At 52.4% G+C, this 20,620-nt stretch overlaps 1 protein-coding gene across 1 annotated transcript in view; it reads left to right on the top strand.

Annotated features, from left to right (window-relative positions):
• The window catches only part of SLC29A3 (solute carrier family 29 member 3), a 42,651-nt gene that overhangs the window by 20,378 nt on the left and 1,653 nt on the right, over window positions 1-20,620 (top strand). The window contains exons 3-5 of the mRNA XM_007454692.1: window positions 4,778-4,860; window positions 11,803-12,029; window positions 16,282-16,444. Of these exons, the coding sequence (XP_007454754.1) occupies window positions 4,778-4,860; window positions 11,803-12,029; window positions 16,282-16,444 (473 nt within the window). The remainder of the gene's footprint in view (window positions 1-4,777; window positions 4,861-11,802; window positions 12,030-16,281; window positions 16,445-20,620) is intronic.

Genomic DNA, 20,620 nt, shown 5'->3' with positions numbered 1-20,620 from the left:
CCCCCCCCCCCCAAACTCCCTCCTTCCCTCCCCTCCCATCCCTTGTATCCATTGTTCTACAGCTGTAGGATTGCACCAGACTACGTGCTGCCTAAGGGCATCGGGCACCCTTTCTTGTCTATTTTATACGCCAAACCACCAGCACGATGTTGGGCACACAGTGAACAGAGGAGTGGGTAGAACAGGAAGGGATGCTGAATCTGGATGGACAGTGGCCACTCAGCCAGGCTGAGGGCTGTGGGATTACCAGCCTCTCGGTCTCCCGCCTCCTGGGGCAGGCAGACCTGCTTGGGGACCTTTCATCATCTCATAAAGTCCTGCCCTGCTACACCCACCCACCTTCCAGCCCTGCCTTCTTCCTGAATCAGGTACGGTCTCCCACCTGCAATTATGTCAGGCCCAAACTGACCCCCATGAGCTGTGTAAACAGGGCTGCTGTGCTGCACAGCTCTGTGGAGCTCCATTCATGTCGCCGTCCACGTGACTGGTCGCCCTGGGGCTGTGCACAGCACAGCCTCCACTGTCACAGGAGGGGGCCCAGTGCCATTGCCCTCCTCCACTCCTCCGAGACCGGAGTCCTTGGTGTCCTTGGGTTTACCTCTGGAGGTAGAGGCTGCAGACTTGTTGCAAGGTGCCTGGTGGGATAAATAACAACAGAGCCTTCTGAGGGAACTCTCAGGAATCGGTCCCAAGTGGAGGTGAACCATGGTGTGAATTATCCCCAAACATTGCATTACGTAAAATCACCCTGTGGGATGGAGATTTCAGATTTCTTCGGAGGGGGCAGCACTGTTACCATGCTGACTGCAAAGCGTTTGAACCAGTATTCCGACGTCTTCACATTTCCTTGAGTAAAATGGGAGATGGTAACCTCAGCAGGCCTTGGAAGCAAATGAGACGAACCCAGGATGTGAGTACCAGCTGCAAGTCTGCAATGTGTGGGATCGAGAATTGAACATAGGGCCTTTGCTGTTGGATGTTTTTAGAAAGGAGCCTGAGGCAGCACCATACCTGTGATACTCCGTGGGGAGTGCAGTCCTAGGGAAGTAAGAGTGAGGGAAAGGGGAGTGAGGCAGGGATGGAAGAGAGCAGATACAGGCTGTGGTATCACTGCGCTGGCCACAGCTTTGCAACTAAACACAGCTGCTTGCTCAGGCACACGGGCTGTCTCCCGAGGAGCCACGTGGAGCCACCACATTTTAGAACAGATGTGGTGGAGCGGGGGTGAGGAAGGAAAGACAAGCAATGTGTCTCTAATCTCCTTCCCATCTCCTCTCAATGGTTGAAGCCTACTTTGTGGGTGGGGCTTTGCCTCCCCCACCCTTCAGAGAGGGTCACCTGGCCCCTCCCAGAGCCACCCAGGGAGCAAGAGCCTCTGCGAGCACAGCCCAAGCAGTACGCAGGCTTAGGGGTCTCTCCTTGGCAGCTGACCCCCCTGCTGGTGGCAGCAGTGGCTTTATGACCACGTGGGACCAAGTAGCAAGGCAAATGGCCTAAGGGGCAGGTGAGGTGAGCAGATCTGGGGTGGCACGTAAACTAAGTCCAGTTTCTTGAAATCAGTGCATGCTGCTTGCAAAAATGATCCTAATTTTAGCAAAGGATTTGGAGAGGAAAGGCTAGGGGGACTGATGTGGTCGGCAAGCATAACCTTCGTTCCCCTCGTGGGCAGGCACGTCGGTCCTCATGTCTGGCAAGAAGTTGAATAAAATCATGGTCAGCTCTCTCTGCCTTCATCGAGGAGCTGAATTTAAATTGCAACAGGAAGGCTGCGATATTCAGAAAAAAAACCCCGTTACTAGGAACTCAGCTATTCCAAACCCTCACTAAATAGGAATCTACTGCTGCAGAACAGAATACTACCAACTTAGCAGCTTACAACAACACACGTTTGTAATCTCACAGTATCTGTAGGCCAGGAGTCTGGGTACAGCCTAACCCAGTCTTCTGCTCAGGGTCTCACATGGCTGCAGTAAGGGGTTAGCCAAGGCTGCAGTCTCACTGGAGGCTCAACTGGAGAAGGATCACTTCCAGGCTTACTTGGGTTGTTGGCAGAACTCAGTTCCTTGCAGTTGTAGGACTGAGAGCTTCAGTTTCTTGCTGGGTATTGGCCAGAAACCACTCTCAGTGACTAGGGGTCACCTGCAGTCCTTGCCACGTGGGTTTCCTTAGCCTGGCCCCCTGCCTTCTCCAAGCCATCAAGGGAGGAAAAAAAGAGTCCAGCAAGATGGGTACCACCATCTCATGTAACATAGTCCCGTCCACATAGTTGTGTATACCCGTCACCTTTGCCGTGTTCTGTCAGTTAGAAGCAAGTCCAGGCAGGTCCCAGCCACACTCAGCAGAGGGGATGATGATACAAGGGCATGAACACAGGAGGCTGGGATCATGGGGGCCACCCTAAGAGCCTGCGTACCACACCTCATTTTGCTAGAACTCTGCTTATAAGCAAAAGCAGCAAGTAAGTAAAAACCACCACGTTTGTATCAGGAATTAAGTTTAAAAAAAAAAAAAAAAAAAGCTCCGTGGGATGTGCTGAGTCCACGTGTGTCACTAACCGCAGCTCCCAGATCTGAACCAGTAGAAAGATGACCCAGGGTCAAGTCCATTCTTCCCCTGCCTCCGCGCCCCACTCTGCCACCCCACCACGTGCCCTTTGTAAAGCAGAGAAGTGGGCTCAGTCAACAGAAAGGGAGTCCTAGCCTTACCCAGTTGTCAGTATTTTAAAAGCTTTTCCAACATTAAAAGGAACTTCTGCTTAAATATCAACAAACCAGAACATTCAGTTCCCTAGAAAATCCCCACTCCTAAAATGTTCAAGCAACCTGAGCCTGCTTGAAAAAACAAAGACAGAGCTTCTGCCTCCCACGTGGTGACCGTTTATAGAGTTGCCACAAAATGAACAGCCACTGAAGGAAGGCTGTCATGAGGAACTCAGATTTGGGGGAGTCCTGGCCCCCACCTGCAGCTGTCTCTTCCTTTGGGGCCCTTTTCCATTGCTTCCAGCCGCCCATCGCCTGCCTGGCCTCACCTATGCCCAGCCACTATGTCAAGGCGTAATTGACTGAGCGCCTCGGACAAGTCCAGGCTCCACTGAACCCATCAGGCTAGGACAATGAGGTGGCCCCTCAACGGAGGAAGGCTATTTCTAAGGCTCATGGTTGATGGACCACAGTAGCTGTGATTATCATTTTAATTGCAAGGCCATCACCATCTTATATTCAGGGTGTGGATATCAGAGACCACAAAGCACTCTGCAGCCTTAAAAACAGACTGTGGAAACGGTATGTGCTTCAGACTAGAAGTGGCCCATTATGACATCTTTCTTTCTTGGCCTCCACATTGCAGTAAGACTCTCCCAGAAAGGAAAGATCTTACCCTCCCTTTTAAGATCTGTTGCAAATCCCTCCTCCTCTGGGATCTTTTCCCCAAACCATATTCATTCCCATTCTCTCCAGGACTCAGCCCCCTCATCCTACTTCCGTACCCAGAACTCCCTTAGAACTCACCGCTCCTACCACTGATTTGACAACAACCCCCCACAGAATTCTGACAGCTCTTCCTACGGTGTTTTGAGACATTAAAAAACCTCACACTCTATCTTACACTCCCAATAGGACACGCCGTTCTTAACAGGGAAGAAGCATGTCTTAAACTCTGCAGCGATCCTACAATTGCCCGAGCTGTTTGCACATTGGCAAGATTTTTGCACACATTGTTCTTGGTACTTGGCACATTTGTACTCAGAATAGTTCCCCAGTTAAGTTCAATTTTGTAAACTTTCCAGAGTACTCACAGCTTTTTTATTTTTTAGGGTAAAGAATATCATTCGTATAAAGCCCTTGTACTTGCACACGGTATGCTTAAAACACGGAAGCTGTTTTCACGGCTTAGAACCCATTGTCATTACTGACATAAAAGGACCAAAGCCAAGACGTGTCAGCCTTTCCAGTGTTTTGGCTTTTTGTTCGACACGTGTATTGAGGGATGAGGTACACTCAGTAAAATCTACCCTAGTGAGCGGACAATCCCCTGAGCTTTGGAAGATGCACACGGTTGCCACGGAGCTTCTTTAGCTGACAGTCGCAGCGGGTCACAATCAGGAACCCTCGTCTTTGCTGTGGTCTCATGCGCTCTCTGTCTGTAATGCTGTCGAGCCACTTCCAGGGATGCCCTTTCTCCTCATCTTGGCCAGACTGAGAGCCGCTTCACAAAGTGGCTTTGACCTTGGGTAGCAGCTCTATTGAAGGAGCAAATCCAGAGTCGGAACAGAGTTTCTCTGCAAGGATCAGGGCCCCGTGTATTTCTAAGAGGCCTCACTTGGTTGCGAGAATGTGAGAATGGGGATGAGTCATAACAAAACCCATCTGGATATCTCTGAAATTTGACAATGGGCTAAGACGGCTGATGGGATAAAATTTTTCTTTGTAAACATACATCAAGTCTTGTCTCATTGCCTCAGACGTGGGTGGAACGGATAGGATGGGTGGGAGCATGGGCTGCAGAGTGTTAGTGCAGGGACAAAGTCCTACCCTTCCTTATGTCCCCAGCGTTTAGCACAGCTCATTGATGGTTATCTGTTGTGTGACCGAGTGAGTGGTCTTAGGTTAGAGATCGGGCAAGACCATGCCATCTCGGGGTGGACTTACCCCTCACTCGTAGGTGTCTAAAGGCAGTGGGGAGAAGACCCACCAAGAGGGGCCCTGTCCATGCTCTCAGGTGGGGCCCCTCCCCTCCATCCTGAGTGACCTCAGCAGATTCCTTACTTCTGTGATTGCAGAACTACTTTGAGAGCTACCTGGCCGTTGCCTCCACTGTACCCTCCGTGCTGTGCCTCCTGGTGAATTTCCTGCTTGTCAACAGGTAGGCCACTTTCCTCCCTCTCCCAGGCCCCTGACCTTCACCTCCAGCCTCATCCACTCCCCTTTGGTCCACTCCCCTTTGCTGGCTTACATGTGTCCAGTAAAGTAGGAAGCAGGCAGCTCAGACTCCTCCATGAAGACTGAGAGTCAGATCGGTTACCTGGGGCCCTGCCTGTGGAATGCCCGGTCAGGGAGCCGCACGCTGCCACATGAGGTCAGAGCTGACTGTCAACAGCTGCCTGGGCCGCAGGGACACCACGGATGGTGGATGGGGCCCGGGGAGCAAGGTTTGTGGAGGCTGGTCTTCCAAGCCTTTCTGAGAGCCGTCGAAAGTTAAGAGCCTGGGGACTTCCCTGGTGGTCTAGTGGTTAGGACTCTGTGCTTCCAACGCAGGGCCACGGATTCGATCCCCGCTCTGTCAGGGAACTAAGATCCCAAATGCTGCGTGGAGCGGCCAAAAAATGAAAAAAAAAATCAGAGCTAGAAGTTAAGAGGCTGGCACCCCACCACCCTGGCTCTCACTATATGGGAACGGGTCACCCAGTGCTCAGTGCCAAGCTGATAACAGCAGCCCATGAGTCGACCACCTATGGGGGTGGTCTGTGGGCGACTTCTGACACAGCATTTGTGAAGGGTGGGATGCACTGTGGAAGAAGGAATGATTTAGGAGATAGCCCGTGGCCCTTTCACCCCACTGGGTGACTGGTGCCATCCGTTCTCCATTTAGGTTTACAGGGGTAACAGCCTGAGCTACTTTGCCTGCATTTCCCCTAAGCTAGCGTTAGCTGATAAAGGTAGCTACGTTGTGATTCAGAAACTTGGGCATCTCTTGAGCACGGCCTACTGAGACCTTAGGTCGCTGGTGGCAAACCTGTTTTACCCAACTCTGCTCAGTTTGTAGTGACTACCTGGGTCTCTGCTTGAACAGGATTCTATGGCAGGTCTGACCTCAGGGGGTGTGCTGTGATTGATTATTGATGTCTGTTCTGAGTCCAGGAGGAGAGAGGGCAGCGCATGTGCCTCAGGTGTGCTAAGCCTGAATAGACCAGTCTTTCCAAACATATTATGTTGTGGGGTTATTCCGATGATCTGTTGTTGCAGAAAAATGATCCCAGAGCATAGTGGCTGAAAACACTACCACTGTCTCTCATGCTTCTGGGAGTCAGTAGGCTCAGCCGGCAGCTCTGGTTGGCCCTCTCTCATGCGGCTGTAGACAGCTGGGGCCTCCGCGGGGCACCTCTCTCTCTGTCTGTCTCTGTCCCTCCCCTCGGTCTCTCGCGGGTTGGCCTCAGGTAGCAGGACTTTTCACGTTGTGGCTGAAGAGCAGGCGCTCCAAGAGAGCAGGGCAGAAGCTGCATGGTTTTGGTAACCTAGTCTCTGCAGTCACATACTGTCCCTTCTGCCCACTCAGTTTTAAGGGACCAGGGACCCCACCTTTCAATGGAAGGACTGTCAAAGAATTTTGCACGCCTCTTAAAACCAAAGTGAAGGCTGGACGAGCAAGAGGGAGGATGGTGTGAGACGGCCTGGGGGCCGAAAGCCAGCTGGCCCTAACCTGCCTGCTCTTGCCTGTCCCTGGCACACGGGGCTACGGTCAGTGTCCTGGCAGGAGGAACGCAACCTCCAGAGATCCTGCCCAGAAGGAGGCAGGGAATGGAGTTACGAGCAGGGTAGAGCTGGGTCCCTGGCAGTGACTCAGAAGAGAAGGCATGAGGAAAGGAAGGGCATGCAAGAAGAGGACGACAAGGAAGAGGTGACAGAGCCATGGCGGTGGGCAGTCCCTCGGCCTCTCACCGCCCTGTCTCCTTTCCAGGCCCCTATCATGACCCTCTGTCCAAAGTGGAGGTCACAGTGCCAGGAAGGGCTGGCCTGAGCTGGCGTCTTACCTGGCACTGCCTTCTCTGTGGTCGTGAGGTCCAGCAGGCCGGAAGCCAGCCGGGACCAGGAATCAGCGGCGGCGGGGAAGGCCCAGTCTCAGGGCCCTGGGCGAATAATCTCTCATCATCACAGTTAGCATTCCCAGCACTCATAGCCCTCGGAGGCATTCTCTCCTTTAATCTGCAGTGGCCAAGAGCAGCAAATTTATTCCCCTGTTTTACAGATGAGCAGATAGGCTGACAGAGGTGATCTGCCCAAGGTCATGTGGCCATTAAGAGGCTGGAGGCAGGATTCGAACTGGGACCCTTCTCCCCCCACATCTGTGCGTGGAACCTCTGGGCCCCCTGCCTCCTAGTTCTCCAGCCTCGCGGAACCCCTCCCTGCAACCAGAGCCGCATCTCAGACCTTGTAAGCGAGAGCCCATTTCTGCCCTGGCTTCAGGCTGCTGGAGGGAGAGAGGTGGCGAAGAAGGCCTGGGTCCGTCTGCAGTGGGCGCTGCCCTCCCAAGGATGGCTGGGAGCTGGCTCTGAGGGCTCAGTGTTGCAGGGCATCCTCCAGAAGGGTCCTGCCCACGCCAGGGCCTGCCTGTGCCCTTTCCCGGCTCCAGGAGAGGGGTGAGGGCCATGTGGAAAATGCTCCCAGCCTCTGTCTGTTTCTGGACTGTGGGAAGATGGTTTGGAGCTAAGCTGTTTTCTATTTAATGTGCGAGATTGAAATGTCCCCTTTTCTCCCCTCCTGGAGAACCCTGACTTTCTCTAAGTGGCTCATCCATAATCGCCAAGTGTTTTATTGTGTTAAATCTGTAGCATCATAAATACTTATGAGGAGGATTTACATTTTGGAGACTTATGAAGAAATCAGTCCCCTGGGGTCCTGAGCCCTCGTGAGCAAAGGGAGGGAAGCTGGCAGCCTGGGTACATCTGGCAGCCCTCTCCAAGAATCTCATATCAGTATGACCTGCCCCAGGGTCCCAGGGCTGGAGCTGTCACTTCAGACGTCCCCTGTGCCAGAGCAGAGCCACCAAGCCTAGGGCAGCACTTGTCTAGACTTTCCCTAAAATCCCAACAGTGTCACCACCCCCTGGGCCGCTGTCCAGGTGGAAGAAGTAGACAGTAAGGCCGTGTGCCCCCGTTTGTGGATGTGGGGTGGACTTGCACGGGCACGTTTTGTAAACATTGACGATAGCCCCAGGCAAGATCCCTGAGGGCTTGGAGCCCCTGCAGGGAAGCTTCAGCTGAGAATGGGTTCTGCAGCTGGCAACTAGCTGGCAAGGAGACCTGTGCAGGTGAGGGATGTGACGGGGGTGGGGGTGGGGGGCGGGCAGAGGCAGAGCTGGGAGCTGCGTTGCTTTTGTGATGCACTTGGTGTTTGCCTCCTCCTCTCTCACTCTGCCCTCCTCTCCCTGCCCTGGGGGTGCCTGGGTAAGAAGTCCCCCAGCTCTCTCCAAAGCAACTTTCCTGTTCAGGCAACTACTTAACCTTGTTTTGACAGGCACAGAGAGCTTCTGGGATGCCAGCAGCATTCCTGGGGTGGACCTTTCCTGCGTTGCATCTGGGAGGAGGTGGTTGGAGACAGAGGCCATTCCCAAGGCTGGCTGGGATCGCTGCTGCTGTTTCCAGCTGTCTCCCTGCCATGCTGAGGGGGTCAAAAAGCAGAGCGTGAAGGGGATCTTGAGGCCTAGCGTGCACTGCTGGGACCCCTTAGTTATCAATCTGTGCATCTGGCAGGTGTTTACCAGGTGCCTGCCAGGCCCTATGCCAGCCCTGGGGGTGAGAACGAGACGGGGCCCTGTCCCTGTGCTGCTTCTCACGTCTCCTAGTCTGTCCTTTGCCTTCTTCTTGCCCCAAGGAACTGCTAAAACTTTGGGGCATTAGTCCCCAGCCTTTCTCTCCACTTGAATTTTTTCAGATTTAGAAGCATAAACTGGAAGAAACCTGAGCTTTTTCTTGTCCCACCTCTTCTTTTTCAAGGAAACTGAGGCCCAGAAAGGTTGAATATTTGCCTGGGGTCACACAGTGAATTGGTGGCAGAGTTGGCAGGGTTTCTGTCTCTGGACTCAGGCTCTGTGCCCCTGTGGCTCTTATCTTTGGGGTGGGTGGGGAAGCTCCAGCTCCTGGGAGAGAGTTGGGCGGGGGGGGTCTGTGTGACAGGGTTGAGTATGTAGCATCACCCAGAGCATCAGAGTAAGGCCTGACCACCAGCCTTCAGGGCACCTGGTGTGCATTTAAAATAGATACTCAGGGGCTCCTGGGGTCCAGGTGCTCACCTGACTGCCCACCAGCTCCTGCCCAGGCCAAGTCCCCTGCAGACCCTGGGAAGATGTGTCTTGATGTGGAGTTTCTCAGAAACAGACCCTGGAACAAGGATTCAAGTGCAGGTAGTTTATTTGGGGGGCCACAGTAGGAGAAAGGGGGAGACTGGGAAGGGATGGCAGCCAATAAAGGAAGCCTTATCAAGCCAGCTCCCATAGAAGGTGACCGAGCTTCAGCTGCTCAGAACTCTGGCAGCCAGTGTGGAACACACACCTGAGGGGGTGGGAGCTGGGGTATTTATCCGCCCACTTCCCCATCATTGGCTGAAGGCTGTTCTTGGGAGGTGTTAATCAATCACCTGTCACTTGCAACCTGCTTCCTGGTAAGAGGGGAGGGCAGGAGGGCAGGGCACCCATTGCTCAGAGGTGGAGTCTCTATGTCGCTCCCCAACTGGAACCCCTGATGTGCCTCTACGTGTTGGTTGGCACTCTTGGTAACAAAGGAAAGAGACACAGAAAGGATTTTCTCATTCTTTCCTTAGAAAATTAAAGTCAGGGCTGCCTCCACTGCTGGATCTAGGGGAATACAAACGTCCTTCTCATCCGCCGGCCCTGACCTCTGTGTGTGCCTACTTGGCTTCATCTCAAATGTGGCCTCTCCCCATGCAGCTGGCCAGATAGGGACCAGCAGCCCCCCACACAGTCCCAGCTTCTCTCTACCTTTGAGTCCCAGCGATGACTGACTGGCCCTGCCTAGGTCACATGCTAACCCCTAACCCAATCCAGTGGCCAGCGGTATGGGTGGGACACCCTGATCACCCCAGACCAGGTCGTGTGCCCTCATTTGTGGATGGGTTGGTGTGGACGGTAGGACCGTCTACCTCCGCAGGACAACTTGGCATGGAAGGAGTGCTCTTGGTGGGAGGGGTGCTGGCAGGCAAAGCCTGCATGCCCACTCCACGCCCCACTCTGAGGGTCAAGTCTTGGCACTTATCAGTTGGACCAGGCCCTCCAGGGTGGGGCTCCATGTCTGTCTGGTATCCTCTGCTCTCTCAGTGTCACCTGCAGCCAGAGTCCGTTTTAATTCCCTGAGTGTGCTACGCCCTCTCTCACAAGATATGTGCGCTCACATCCAGACATACCTTACACTCCAGCTTAGCTATCGCCTCCAAAAAACCTATGAGATGCTCAGAGTGGGTTTCGTGCCCCTCAGATGTGCCCAGGATGCCCTATGCCTGCTAATGGAGCACTTTGCACACTGGAACAAAATGCCTGTCCCTCATCTGTCCTGTGTCCCAGGCATCCAGCCCAGCGCTGGACACACAGTGGTTGGCCAGTCTTATCTGTGGAACGAACACACCAGAGTGGATGCGCCTTAGCAAGACAGCCATGGGCTGTGGCTCAGCAGACCTGGGTCCTCATCCCAGCTCCTCACACCACAACCTTGAACTGTCCCTTCCCTACCTCGGGCTTCCTTCTGCCCCTGACACTGCCCAGGCAGCACCTGCTCTCCCTTCAGCCAAGGATAGGAAGGAAACTCAAATTAGCCTGGGGCCACAAAAGCATCTTGAAAAAATCCTTTCTTGCTTTTCGTGCTCATCATTTCACACTTCTTTATGTATGTATATATTTTTTTCTACCTTTCATGTCTTCCTTTTTTTATCCAAAAGAAATTTGTATATAACTAATCTGGATTTTCTCCCAGCCGCCACCCACTGCTTAGCAGGAAAATTAACTAAACATCCAATCTGGTTTAAAGCTTAGTCTAATCTGATGATTTAAACAGCCTCTTTAGGTGATGTTCTCTCTCCCTGCAATAAAAATGCAGTTTCACAGAGAGCTAGGCTTCCCTGCTTCTCCCTGCAGGATGGTGTCTGGGCAGGTTGGAGGCTGAGAGAGATGTAAGGCTTACATGCAGGAGTGGGGTTGGATGGGGGTAGCTGGCTCTAGCTTGGCGTCAGCTGCTGCCCATGACAACTGAGACCATCACAGGAGCCTCCTTCTGCCCTGGCCACCTGTTCTGGGCCACCCATATTCCCTTCATTCCCAGGGAGGCAGTAGAGTGTCGTTCTGAGAGCACAGGTGGGAGCAGCTGACTGACCTTGGGCAAGTTGCTTAGCCTCTGTGACCTCGGTTTCCTTATCTGTATATGTGGGGTAGGTAAGAATACCTGTTTTGTGGAGCTGGTGTGAGAATTCAACAAGTTAGCATTTAGAAACCACTTAGAAGAGTACCTAGCACAAATGGAGTACTATCTCAGTGTTTGCTTTGATGACGACAGTGATGGTGATGATTTTCTTCTCTTCTCCCTTCTCTCCCTGCCACTGCCAAGTTTTGGGGGAAGGAATCCCAGTGGATGGTTGTTCTGTTTAAGCACTAGACAAAGCCAGCGGGAGCTCATCCCCGTGGCCGGAGGAACGGGGGTCTTGCCTCAAGAGCCCTCATCTCCTGTCCTTGAACCTCACAGCAAGATGAAAAGAAGCAGCATCTGAGAACATTTGCCCTGAGCCGGGTACTGCTGCCTGGCTCTATACACTCCCTGCCAGAGAGCTTCACAACCACACCTTCAGGTAGATTGATTCTCCTTTCTTTTGTACAGACGCAGAAGCTGAAACCGGAATGACAGAGTCACAAATCCAAGTCCACACAGGACTGTGAGCCAGGAAGGCAGGATTCAGACCCAGGCCTCCTGACTGCAGGGTGCACGGTCCCAGCCACTGAGCACACCTGCTTCCCTTAAGAGTGTTCACCAACCCCGGCCTGGCATGGGAGGCCCGAGGGGGTCTCTAACCGCTTCTGGTATCCTCGCCTTAGGGTTCCGATTCACGTCCGCGTGCTGGCCTCGCTGACTGTCATGCTGGCCATCTTCGTGGTGATGACCGTGCTGGTGAAGGTGGACACCTCCTCCTGGACTCACGGCTTCTTTACCGTCACCATCGTCTGCATGGCCATCCTCAGCGGCACCTCCACCATCTTCAATAGCAGCGTCTTCGGCATGACCGGTTCCTTCCCCATGAGGAATTCCCAGGCGCTGATATCAGGTGAGAGCTGGGGTACAGACAGCTGAGCAGGTCAGTCTACTTGGGGGTTATTGTGAAGGAGCCAGAGGTGAGCATGTGGTAGCCCTTCCAGAAGAAGAAATGAGTGTTAGTTGTGTTTCCATGATCTCTTATTGTGTCACAAAGCACCCGAAAACTTCTTAGTGCCTTAGAGCAATACGAACCATTTCTTTGGCCCGTGTATCTGCAGTTTGGGTAGAAGTCAGCAGGGACAGCTTTGCTCCTCTGCTCCACGTGGCATCAGCCAGCATAGCGCGCCTGGAGCGGGAGGATCCACCTTCAAGATGGTGTGCTCACCCAGCTGGTGTGGTGGTGCTGGCTGTTAGCTGGAAGCTCAGCTGGGGCTGGGGCTGGGGCCCGGGTTTCTCTCCATGTGGTCCTCACCACAGCTGCCTGGGCTTCCCCACAGCATGGCCTCTGGGTTGCAAGAACAAGCATCCCAAGAGGCCCAGGCAGAAGCATTATTTCCTTTTATGACTTAGCCTTGAAAGACATTTAGGGGCACTTCCACTATGGCCATAAGCCTACCTGGATTCACGGGGAGAAAACAGACCCACATATCTCAGTGGGTGAGTATGAAAATCATACTGTAATGGGAGGGGAGACATAGTTGCAGCTCCTTTTGGAAAATACAGTCTGCCTACCAGGTGCATTTGCTGAACCAGCGTTCCTTTCTTTCCCTCCCTCCTCCCCTCCTTTCCCTTCTCCTGTCCCCTTTCCTTCTCGTTATTTTTCCTTTCCCCTACCTTTTCCCCCTTCTTTTCTCCATCTTTTCTCCCCTCTATCTGTATTTCCTTCCTCTGTAATTTTGTAGAAGACCTGCTATGTGCCAGGGATTTAAAGATGAGCAAGACTCAGCCTCCCAGGAGCTGATAGCCTAGTAATAAACTCCTCTGTTACCCTGAACTTTGGCATTTTACGGGGCTTCTGACATGACTTGGGCCGACCCCTTTAGCTAAAATTTTGACCCTAACCTAAGCCTGTTGCCTAGACCTTAGCAGCTCTGTTCTCTCAACAAGATAAAAAGGAGCTGGGTCAGGAAGAATCTGTGCTTTCCCAGGAGACCACCATCCCTTAAAGCAGGACTGGGAGCTCAGCTGCTCTGTTCAGTGCCTCTGCATATGTCCATGTTGTGTGAAGGGGTGCAGTAATGCCTGCTTGAGAAGCATTTTGCAAAGAATCTGCTCTGTGCCCATTAATTGATAATGCCAAGTAGTATGTGACAGGCATGACAAATACCTGGACAAGTGTATATCTCCTCCCCGTTCCCACACCAGTGCCAGACATCACTAATCATCTGTATCTTTCCTCCTAAGCGTCTAAATCCTTCTCAACGTAGCGCTGGAGACACATACTGTCAACAGATCAGAGTTCAGACGTGAGCTCAGATCTGTTTGCCATTTTTGATATAAGATTAGGCTTCTGGCTGTATCCTCAGAGAAACCCTTGGGCGTAAAGTAAAATAAAAGTGGGCCCATCGCTAAGTTTCCTGAGTACAATCAGTATGCCCCTAGCAGTGCTTCAAGAAGGGCATGCCTAAGCTGAGGGAAGTGGCCACTGAACACTGGATTTAATCCCTTCTGTCATCCTGGTCTCTTGTCCCCTCATCTCCCTCCATCCTGCTAGAGGATTTTTCAATATAACAGCCTTGCTGGCTCTCTCTCCAGGAGCCAGTGACCAAACACACCGATATGTTGGCAAGGCGCCCTTCAGGTTCATCTGGCCACCTGCGAACCTTCCAGAGAAGGAGACTCTCCCGTGCATTTTTAAGCAAGTCCATTTTTGAAAAAGTAGAGAAATCTAGTACTCACACTTCAGTATTAATTACCCTGGGCCCTCAGCCATTGTCACCACTGTGTGCAGTTCCCAGTGGGCACCCATCACCCTGGAAGATGTTGAGGTGTCCCGATCTTCCAGAGGCCTCAGTGCCACTCACCAGCCCCCGTTGTTTTTCGTCCAGAGGAGCCCATCTGTGAATTCTGTGTGTGTTGGCATCTGAGGAACAATTCATTTGTTTTGTACTGGTGTTTTCTTAAGTCCCTCGTTTGCATGCATTTCCATAACTGACGAGATAAAAGTAGGGAGTCATGAAGTATGAGCTCCCCCGAGGCCTGGTTTGTTGTTGATGATAATATTATAAATTCTCTACAAGTTGGGAAGAGAGAGAGGAAAATCAGTAGGCAGTGATGTTAAGATCTCTTCCTCAGGGCAGCCAGGGAGTGTCTTACGGAGTTTAACTCCAGTTCTTACAAATCACCCAGGCGGGGATTACAGCTTCCCAGAAGTTGGCACCTCTTGGCAGAGAGTTTACCCTGTCGTTGCTGTTTTGAGGTAGGAAGGACAGAAATAACCAAACACCTAACTGGGAATCTGAGAGGATTTATATGGCACCTCTCAGTACCAGACACTGTCCTGCTTTACATGTAATGATCCTCTTAATCTTCGTAACAGCCCTAAGAGGTGGGTTTTAACATCCCCATTTTACAGACAAGGAAACGGAGGCAGGGAGAAGTTAAGTGACTTGCTGAAGGTCACACACCTTCAGTGTGTGGTAGAGCCAGGATTGGACTCAGATGTTCTAGAGATGATTCTAGATGATTCTAGAGTCTGGGCTAGAATTAAAACATCACTATGCTAACTTTCATTTCTTTGCCCTCCTCTCAGATCCCAACCTCTGGCCCCACCCAGGCTAATAGAACTCATATTGAGAAGGTTGGAGAGAAAAAGGGCCGTGGACTATTTCCGGCAGAGCCACAGAGGTGTCAGTCAGAGTGTGGGTGATGCAGTGAGGATGGGCATCGTGGTGGACGAGGGCCCAACCGTCCCTCTCCCACCTCTGCTCTGTGCAACGATGGGCAGTGAAGTGGTGCCTGGTCAGACCTGCCAAGTAGTGACAAAGCAGCTCGTGCCCACACGGACCAGTTGGCTGTTTGCAGTCAGTGGCCCTCTTGCCTCCTTGAGACTCAGCATCCTGATCCTCTAACGCAGGCAAATCCATCCGTGCAGCCAGCCAGTCCTGTATTCACAGGCACTTACTGTGTTGATCCTATTGGACGCGTCCATGTATTCATTGTTTTTTCCGTTCACTGTTTCCATTTCCATCCCACTGTAGTCTCACGGGAGGGACAGGACAAGTGTGAGTCCCATCTTCCAGGCAAATAAACGGGCTGAGAGGAGTAATGATCTGCTCACATGTGACCATGTATAAGCTCTGACTCGTGGCCAGCACCAGCTGACCACCCACGGTTGTGAGGGTTCAACAGAGAAGCAAGACACATGGCCTGCCTCCCAGAAGTGACTGTGTGATTGTGGTGAAGAAGGGGACTGACATTTGTAGAAAGCCTGCTGTCTGTGTGCTGGGCTCTTTCTAAACATCATCTCATTCAGTCCTTGCTCTGCAAGACAGGTGTCATTGTCCCCATTTTACAGATGAGCAAACTCTGGTCCCAAGAAGTTATGTTGCCCCCAGGTCACAGCGAGCAAGTGGCAGAGTCAAGGGTCAGATGTACATCTGTTTGGCTCCTGGACCCATGAGTCCCCTCGGCTAGGTTGTGCTGCCTCTTCTGTTAGGTAGCAGAGAAAGATGTGGTGCCACGCGGTCACCTGGGGCACGTGCCGAAGCCCTCCGCAGGAGAGCACATTCCATGGGGTGGGGCAGTTGCGTGCATGGGAGTGTGTGTATGAGTTTGGGGTAGCGTGGTGTGTGAGTATATAGGAGTGTGTGACTGCGTGTGTGTGTGTGTGTGTGTGTGACAGTGTGGTTTGTGACTGTGTGTCGGTGTGTGTGTGTGTGTGAGAGCTTGTGGTAGCCTATGTGTGTGTATGTGATAGTGTGTGTGTGTGTGTTAGTGAGCGTGCATGCGTGTTCACACGTGTATGGTGCACAGCTGCCGTGGGGTACAAGGTAAGCTCCGTGAGCTTCTGGGTGGCTTTCTACCGGTAAGGACTCCCCAGCTTGGCTGGCCTCGCTTGAGGCAGCGGGGAGCCTGTGCTCTGACAGGCAGGAGCCTCTTCCATGCCCCTTGGAGAAGAGCTGGGCTGGGGATACGCTCCTAGAGTCAGAAAGCTCACGGCTGCAGGACCCTCCGGGTCTGCCAAGGCCTCGCCGTACTGTGAGAACAGCAGCGTTCTCAGCAGGGACAGCGTGGAGCTGGAGCGGAGCGCGGGCGGGCCTGAGAGGCAGGGAGGACGGGCCCGCCCTGACCATCCGCGGGGGGTCCCACGCTCTCTGCAGGAGGAGCCATGGGGGGCACCCTCAGTGCCGTGGCCTCGCTGGTGGACCTGGCGGGGGCCAGTGACGTGACGGACAGCACCCTGGCCTTCTTCCTGACGGCGGACGTCTTCCTGGCACTCTGCATCGGGCTCTACCTGCTGCTGCTGCGGCTGGACTACGCCAGGTGAGACCCGCGCTAGCTCTCTGCGGCATCCTTCTCTCATGTGTGCTTATACCTTTATCCTGTCTGCTTGAGTTCTTCCATCCTCTAGCTAGAGCCCATGTTCGTTTCCTGGTTTACTGCCTGTCTCCCCACTGGAGCGTGACCCCCCCTGAGGGCAGAAACAGAGTGGGTTTTACTCTCTGCTGTATCCCATGCCTCGAGCTGTGCCTGGCTCATAGTCACTGCTCAGTAAATTGGCTGGGCCGTTGGACATGAGAAGTTGGCTTTGCGTAGCAACCCCAAGCAGCTGAGCAGCCGGAGTCTGCGTGTTTTCCATCAGAGAGGGCAGGCGGCGGAAGTGGGACCTGAGGAAGGACAATGATGAAGAGTAGCTCCTTGGGCTGCGCACCTCGCCTGCTCCTGCTCTGTGCTCAGCCCAGCCTCACGGGGCTTCTTAAAGCTCACACACCCGCTTCTCATGGGGGGCAGCACTGTGACTTATCGTAATTGTGCCCGTTCACACATGAGAAAACCAGGCTCAGAGAGGCTGAATTACTTGCCCGAGTCCCACAGCCCGTCGGCAGCAAAACCAGCATTGGAGCCCAACTCCAAACCTCTGATTCTAACCCCGTCTCTCGGGGCCTCTCGGCCCTGCAGGACCGCTTTCCTCGCCTTAGTCTCTCTCGCTCTCTCTCTCTCCTTCCTCCTTTTTCTTTCTTGCTTCCTGCTCCTCTTTAAAAAATGACCCGTGACTTTTTCTTGCTTTTTATTCTTTTCAGTGCATTTTCATAACCATTGTTGTATTTGATATAGGAATGGCAGGAATTATATTCCCCATTATACAGGTGACTAGACGGAGACAGAGAAGGCCAGGTGCTTGGCCTGTGGTCCCACAGCGTGCGAGCCGCAGAGCTGGGCGAGAGCGCGGGTCCTCGCTCTGCCGGATCCACGGGAACCGATTTGGAGTGGGGGGGCACTGAGCTAAGCAGTCCATTTTTCTCGCTTAGGATATATGACAACCTTGTGCAGTTTTTACTGTATTTTCCCATTTTACCGATGGGGAAACTGAGGCTTTGGAGAGTTAACAGACATGCCCAGGTTTCTTGCCTGGTGAGTCGTAGGCGGGGATTGGAACCTGGAGCCGTTTCCCCGGCTGCACCATTTCCACTGCATCCTGCTGCATCCCTGGCTTGTGACGGTGAGGTCCTTCCTCACCACTGACTCCTCCTGTCCCTGTGAGAGTCGCCTCGTTAATCCCCAGAGCCCCCTGCCTTCACCAGAATCCTGAATCTGCCGGGGCAGGTTGCTCTCCCCAGTTAGAGGATTGTTGTAACTTCAGCTGGCCTCCGTGGCCTCAGGAGGATAAAAGGGGACTGAGTGATGACATCATGTACCCCAGGTGGCTACAGACCTGAGTCTGCCCACCCCCTCCCTGCCCCTTCAGGGCTGTCATCAAAAGTTATCCAGCTGTGGGCTTCCCTGGTGGCGCAGTGGTTGAGAGTCCGCCTGCCGATGCAGGGGACACAGGTTCGTGCCCCGGTCCGGGAAGATCCCACATGCCGCGGAGCGGCTGGGCCTGTGAGCCATGGCCGCTGAGCCTGCACGTCCGGAGCCTGTGCTCCACAATGGGAGAGGCCACAACAGTGAGAGGCCCGCGTACAGCAAAAAAAAAAAAAAAAAAAAAAAAAAGTTATCCAGCTGTGCTCCACGATGATGTCCCTGTGATTCCTGGGGTCTGACTGGCTTGCTGTCCTCCCAGCCCCTCATATACTGCCTGACACCTTGTTGCTGCTGACTGAATTATTTTGAGTCAATGAAGGGAAGGCAGGAGGTTCCCACTACTCCTGCTGTTTCCCTGTGTCTTGTTTCAGGGAGCCTCGCGTGGGCTGTTTACACCGGGGTGGCCAACCTTCCTTGTTTGCCTGGGACTGAAGTCCCAGGGGTTCCCAGGACCGGGAGCTTTCAGTGCTAAAACCAGGATAGTCTCGGGCAAACCGGGACAGGTGGTCACCCTAGTTTTCAGTCTCACTTAAGCAAGCCAAAATCCTTTCCAGCTGAGCACGTGAGACAAGAGAACAACCCAGGGCTATGCCTGCCCATGGAAGTTTCTATTTCTTTGCATATTAACACTTTGGTCAAGGCTTCTGGGTTTATAGAAACCCATCTGAGGATGGAGCTTTAGAGCTGTGCTCCCAGGGCTGCTCAAACTAAATCTTACTTGAAAGGGAGCCCACAGGTGCTGCACCCAGGAGGGCTGGGCTAGGCTGCCCCATCCCGCTCAGGAGGAACTGAGCCTCACGCAGTGGTGGAGGCTGCTGACTGTGGTAGGGTGAGATGGGGCAGTTAGATTTGGAAGAACTTATGAAGAAGAGCTTTGACCAGAAGAACTTGGTGGGCAGCTTCCTCAGAGCAGACTAAGGCAAGGCCTTGATGCTGAGTAGAAGCAGAAGTAAGAATAGTCCTTTCTCTAAATAGTGATTGGGAAACAAGACAAGGTTCACGGCCGAAGTGCTCAGCTCAGCATTACATGGAAGTGATTCTGGGGAGGAGCCCTCCCACTGACTCGCTTGTGGACAGTATATAGGCTCCTAGGATGGGAAGGCTGGCAGGGATCTCAGAAGCCACAGCTACAGAGCCCCTCCATTTTACAGAGGAGGAAACTGAGGCCCCGAGAGGGGAGTACCTGGCCTAAGGTCACAGTGGGGAGGCAGAAGTAGTGCTGAAACCAGAACCCAGCTGTCGCCAGCCTACTTTTCTCCCCGGCCCCACACCGGCTCTTCTGTTGGAGTTGTATTAATACAATCAGCCCATGTCTCCTGGTTTTTAGGCACCCAAGGCCCAGAGAGGTTGAGTGACTCAGGAAAGGTCACACAGCAATGCAAAGAGACCCAAGCCTTTCCTACTCTAGTCAGAGTAGCAGAAATGGAAAAAAATGATCATATTCAGTGTCGAGTATATGCGGGAAAAGATACTTTTATAGGCTTATCAGTTCTTTCAACAATTAGGTTTTGGAGGGTTATTGTGTGCCCAGAGATTTAGCTGGGAACAGCCAAATGTGTCTTTGCCCCAGAGAGCTGTCTTCTACTGAAGGAGACAGATGATAAGCCAGTAAACCAACGCAATGATTATAAATTGTGGTCTGTTCTTTTTAGAGAAACAGGTGCTCTCATGGAGATTGAAGGGTTAGGTTACTTTAGTTAGGGTAGGTAGGTGGTACAAAGCAGAGGTAAATTGGTTCTCCCTATCTGGAGAGCAGTTTATCAATATTTATCAAAACTTTAAAGGTACAAACCTTGTGATCCAGCAGTTCTTCTTCTAGAAGTCTGCTCTACTGAATTACTCGTATATATGTGCAAGGATTTATGTATAGGGATATTCATTGCAGCATTATTTGTAGTAGAGAAAAACTAGAGCTAACCTAAACGTCCAGCATTAGGGGAGCAGTTAAATTCTCTATCCATACAGTGAAATACTCTGCAGCAACAGAGACAGAGCCTTCTGTCCCTGTGTGAAAGGATGGCCACAAGATACTCTTCTTTAGGCAATTGTGTGTATACATTTATGTATAACAGTTATGCATGTAGGCAGTTATATAATGTATTTATATTATGTTAGTTATACTGTTGCAAAAAGTTTTACGATATGTACAGTTTGATCCCACTTTTGCTTAAGAAACACAGCTGTGTGTGTGTGGTGTTTGCACGTGCATGGCACAATATACACCAGACTTTTAATGATCTGTACCTCTAAGGAGTGAGACCAGAGCAGGGAGGTGAGAGTTCTTGTCCTACTGTATCATTCCTCTTACGTATTATTTGGGTTTATTGCATCAAGCATGTGTTACTTTTATAATTTAAGATTTTAAATTACTTTTATATTTGAAGAATAAATGCTACTTTAGCTCCACCTCTCCCCACCCCCAAAACCAAAAAAAAATAAGTGAGTGAAGACTGGATCCCAGGCTCACCATGCAGTGGTCAGTGCTGGTTTCCTCTCTCCCTGCTCATGGCACGGCCAGCACCACAGAACAATGGACTGGAGTCCAGCCTTACAGGCAGCTCCAGGACAGGAAGGCTGGGGATTGTGCAGGCCTCTCTCTGGCCACCCCGCAGCACACGTGTCATCTGAGGGCATCCTGGGGCGTAGGCTTTACGTGCTGGACCTAAAGACGCCCCCCCCCCCCCCCCGCCCTTGTCT

This window comes from Lipotes vexillifer, unplaced genomic scaffold (assembly GCF_000442215.2).
Source record: "Lipotes vexillifer unplaced genomic scaffold, Lipotes_vexillifer_v1.1 scaffold205, whole genome shotgun sequence".
Lineage (NCBI taxonomy): Eukaryota > Metazoa > Chordata > Mammalia > Artiodactyla > Lipotidae > Lipotes > Lipotes vexillifer.
This window is presented reverse-complemented; position numbering and strand designations above follow the sequence as displayed.